General features: G+C 38.4%; 1 protein-coding gene across 1 annotated transcript; it reads right to left on the bottom strand.

The window, feature by feature from the left end:
- Window positions 1-2,906: 2,906 nt before the first annotated feature.
- On the bottom strand, window positions 2,907-3,503 carry LOC103448038 (uncharacterized protein At1g08160-like). Its single transcript, XM_008387269.4, has one exon. It carries the CDS (start codon window positions 3,501-3,503, stop codon window positions 2,907-2,909), a length of 597 nt encoding a protein of 198 aa, XP_008385491.1.
- Window positions 3,504-4,423: the final 920 nt, after the last annotated feature.

Genomic DNA, 4,423 nt, shown 5'->3' with positions numbered 1-4,423 from the left:
TTCAATGGGAGGAATGATTTTAGCCTATGGCGGGTTAAGATGCGAGCTGTGCTAGTTCAACAAGGGCTGCTTAAGGTGCTACAGGGTATGGAAGCCTTGCCACAAGATTGGTCTGCTGAAGAAAAAGAAGACGCTTTGAATCGAGCACATAGTGCAATTATGTTATCACTATCTGATGAAGTTCTTCATGAGGTGGATAATGAAACTACTGCAGCTGGTTTGTGGCTTAAGTTGGAGAGTATATATATGACCAAATCCCTCACCAATCGTTTGTATTTGAAGCAACGTTTGTACACTCTCCGTATGACTGAAGGTACACCTATTCAAAACCATCTTGATGAGTTTAATAAGGTTATTATGGATTTGAAAAGTATGGATAATAAAATTGATGATGAGGATCAATCTTTGATTTTGTTGTGTTCTTTACCTCCTTCGTATGCGAATTTTGTTGAAACTTTGTTATATGGGAGAGATTCTATTTGTATGGAGAATGTAAAAGCCGCTTTGAATTCAAGAGAGTTAAAGAACAAGGTATTTGGAAATTTGAATGATTCTCATTCTGAGGCTTTGATAGCAAGAGGCAGAGATAGGGAATATGGTTCAGGTAGTAATAAAGGAAATTTGAGATCGAAGTCTAAGACCAGAAACAACACATGCAACTATTGTCGCAAGGAAGGGCATTGGAAAGTTGATTGCCCAAAACTGAAAGATAATGCTGGTGCGAGTGCGAATGTCGTCGATGACGACTTCGACTTTGTACTATGATGACAGTTGGCTACACCAGATTTGAAATTATAAAAAAAAAAAAAAAAAAAAAAGAGCAATCTGGTGTTGTGGATACTCTTAAATCTCTCCGCTACATATGGAGATTTAAGAGTTTGTAAGGATTCTTTGTTATGATTTGAGAAAGTTGCTTAGTAGCCTCTATGTATGTTTGTGTTATGTCAGTTGCTCTTCATCGGTGTTTTTATTGTTTTGGATATTGGTATGGTTTTGCTTTTTTGGTAAAGTTGAATTCAGTGAGGGCCAATTTGTTGAGTTATGCAAAGTTTGGATAGTGAGACACCACACTATTTTGGATACACCACGTGCAATGTGGAACATTTGTGTGGAACCCTCTTGTAGAAGGCAAGTTAAATGCTTTCTAGCTTTGTTTGGTCTATGGACATTTGGTTGGATTTGTTTGCCACTGCTATTTGGTCTGTTGGTCTCCATCATCTGCAATTAGTTTTCTTGAAGACTCCAGTTGAGGTATGGTTTTGGATCTCCTACTGATTATTTAAATTTGAAATTTTGGTTGTCCTGTTGGTGCTCATGTGATGATGGTAAACTTGAGTGAAGGGCATATTTTTGTATGTGGTATGTGAGACCTTGTTGCCAAATTTGTAATCAGTTTTGACTTGGAGAATGTGCCATGCTATGTGAATGAGTCTATTGGTGCAGTTTAAGACCATGGTGTTTGTGAGCAGGTGGAGTTCGTTGTGTGTCCAACTTTGGTATGGTGTGCTTGATCTTTTGTTGGTGATATTGAAGAATTTCAGTTCTTCGTTTGAATCACCTTTTGTTTTGATCAAGGCACTTATGGTTTGCAAATTTGGAGAAGACGGTAGAGAAATGGTCTACTTTTGTTGGCTTTAGTACAATTTGAGTCGAGGTGGAGATCATTATGAGTACCGAGAGCTTGTGGAATTTGATTTAGCTTCCGTTGTCTCTAGTTCGTATTTTGGGTGCTTATGATGATTGTTGAGTCGACTCTGTGTTGCTTTCGGGAATTTCGCCAAGGTGGAGATTGTTGGATTTTGTGGCTCAATACTTCTTAGCCCTTTAGTTTTTTGTCTCAAGCCCAAATAGGTTTGGCCTTTTGTTACCCATTTGAAAGCCACATGGCAGCTAGGGTTTGATTAAAAGGCACTAGCCTTATATAAGGCAATTCATGCCTTTTGGTCAGTGAGGGAGCAGAAACGCAGCGGCAGCAGATAGCAGAAAAACAGAGAGCAGCCGATAGAGAAGAAAATTGAGTGCTGCTGTTTTACTGTTCTCCATTTGTGCAATCATTCATTCAAAGATATTGTGCTACATTTTGTGGCTTTTGGGAGAGAAGGATTTGGTATGTGTTTCTTCTTCTCCATTTGTTCTTTGTATGAGTGAGAGCTATTGGGTGTATGTGGGATTTGGGTTTGAGTGTTGAACTCTATTTGTAATCTCCTTTTGATATTAGTGGAATTTCCTCGCCGTCTCGGAACTGGACGTAGGCTTACGCCGAACCAGTATAAATCCTTGTGTCATTTGGATTATTTGTCTTATCATATTTTGCCGTTGTAGCTTATTGGTTTCATGTTTGACGCTTCCGCACAACACTTATATCGTACCAAAGTGACGAGTTTGATTCGTCTTGTTGTTGTCTTGTTGTTGTCTTGTTGTTCCTTTCCCGGAAACTTGATATTGAATTCAACATTAGGCGGATTAGCATCCATTGGCAACAAGACATCACATGCAATTGATACAAAATAATGCATCCAAAAATGTAAATAGGTCAACACATGGTATAGGCTAATTAAGCCCACACTTTTTCGCTATCTCGAACCAACGTCCATAATTTAGAACAAAATAAAGAACTCAATCACAAATTATCATCACCCTGAAGCAGTCTGATCAATCCATATGGAATGGTTACAAATTTACAATAAATAAATTGAATAAGTATCACAAACAAGATTCTTACAAGAAAACTGACCACTTCCACACAAAACAATACACAGCAATGACTACACGCATATATAGTTCAAGAATACATGAAGAAAACAGTGCTTGTAACAGTTTGACTAGCAAAAAATTGAATAAAAATTAAATCCCAAACAATAGAGAAAAATTAAGTCATTGAAATTACATGCATGCCGCAGGCTTGATCAAATATCAGCATAACAGTACGTCCTTTTCAAATTCTTAGGCCTTGATAACTCCAACACTGGGGAACACGAAACCCTTAGAGTGCGGTGGTGTGACTTCAAAGCTCCGACCTTAAACCTAATCCTTGCCTTGAGCCAAACATCAAACTGAATCTTGCCTGATCTTTTCTCAAGCATTAGATCCTTAGAGACAGAGCTGGAAAGTGCAGTGGAGGGAGCCGTGAACTTGACATCAAAGCGGGTCACATTTCGACGGCGCTGATAGAAGGGTTCAATCCCGGAAAATGCCAGAGTCTGGTCATTGTAATTCACTGTAGCGCCAATAGAGTCATAGTATATGGAGACTCTTTTGTTGGGATTATAGGATCTGATGACAAAATCAAAATCCGCTGAGAGGTGGTTATTGGTTAGGTTGAAGTTTTGGATCGAACCATCTTCGATGGTGTAAACAAGGCGTTTCGGCCTCACAATGAGCCAGGTGATGAGCACCACAAGACCCAAAATGACAATTGAAGCTAGCAAGACTATAGCAATGGTTCTAATTAGATTTGACTTTGCTTTTGGTGCTTGCGAGGGTTGTGATGAAGAAGTAGGCATTGTGAGGAAATAGGGTTTCTTGACTAAATTTTGGCTGTGTTTGAATTTCAGAAGCTAAAAATTGTAGCACTCTTTGAAAGCTTGGTGGGTTAAGAGCTGCAAAGTGCACCTGTTCTAATTCAAATGAAGAAATATGAGAGGAAGTCTTGGGGTCTCTGCCAAATTCTTTATTAACTTGCCTTTTTCTCTGTCACCATGGCACTTTTTCTCTTTTTATTTCGTGCATGAAACTCAAGACATCTTGTTAAAGGACTGAGGTGAACAGTTTGTTCTTTTCTTCAGCAATGGGTGTCGTAAGATTGACTGAAAAGTATTATATATGTGATTGAAACAGTTGAAACAAAATCAAACTTAATAACGTTTTCTTAACTACCAGGTGGTTAAAAATGCATGCATGGTGATCATGAGAGCTTGACTCAATCATAATTTTCCGAAAATGTAGCGAATCAATTCACACTATTAATAGTCACTCATACCCTGCAACTATTCCATCAGATCTGTCGTATTAGCGAATTTCTATATGCAAACATTGCCTTTGGCTGTTCGGCTGCTGATGTGTGCACTCCTATTTTACCTAGAAAGGTATGCTGCTACAGGTGCCCTGGACCACAAGAAAGATCATCAAAGAAAAGAATACACAACCATATATACCGGAAATGAAAAAAATGTCATTTCAATATTGGTCACTCAGTACTACGATCTGATGATATTCCTCTTCATTTGAAAATGAGAGGTTTTAGGTTCGAATCTCGTTGATAGCGAATTCGATACCAAATTAGGCTGTCCATTGTGTGGCTTAACCGAACTCCCCCTCCTTTTAGTGTAAAAATATCGATGTACTAAAAAAAATATTGGCTTCATGTCACTATATAACTTTTTAAAACAATATTTAAATGGGTAATGCTACGGAGACCAAATTT

This window comes from Malus domestica, chromosome 11, assembly GCF_042453785.1.
Source record: "Malus domestica chromosome 11, GDT2T_hap1".
In the NCBI taxonomy this organism is placed as follows: domain Eukaryota; kingdom Viridiplantae; phylum Streptophyta; class Magnoliopsida; order Rosales; family Rosaceae; genus Malus; species Malus domestica.
The sequence above is the reverse complement of the archived record's forward strand: the minus strand, read 5'-3'. Positions and strand labels throughout refer to the sequence as shown.

Excerpts from the sequence above, each read along its gene's own strand:
- LOC103448038 (XM_008387269.4), bottom strand. The coding sequence starts at position 3,503 with ATGCCTACTTCTTCATCACAACCCTCGCAAGCACCAAAAGCAAAGTCA.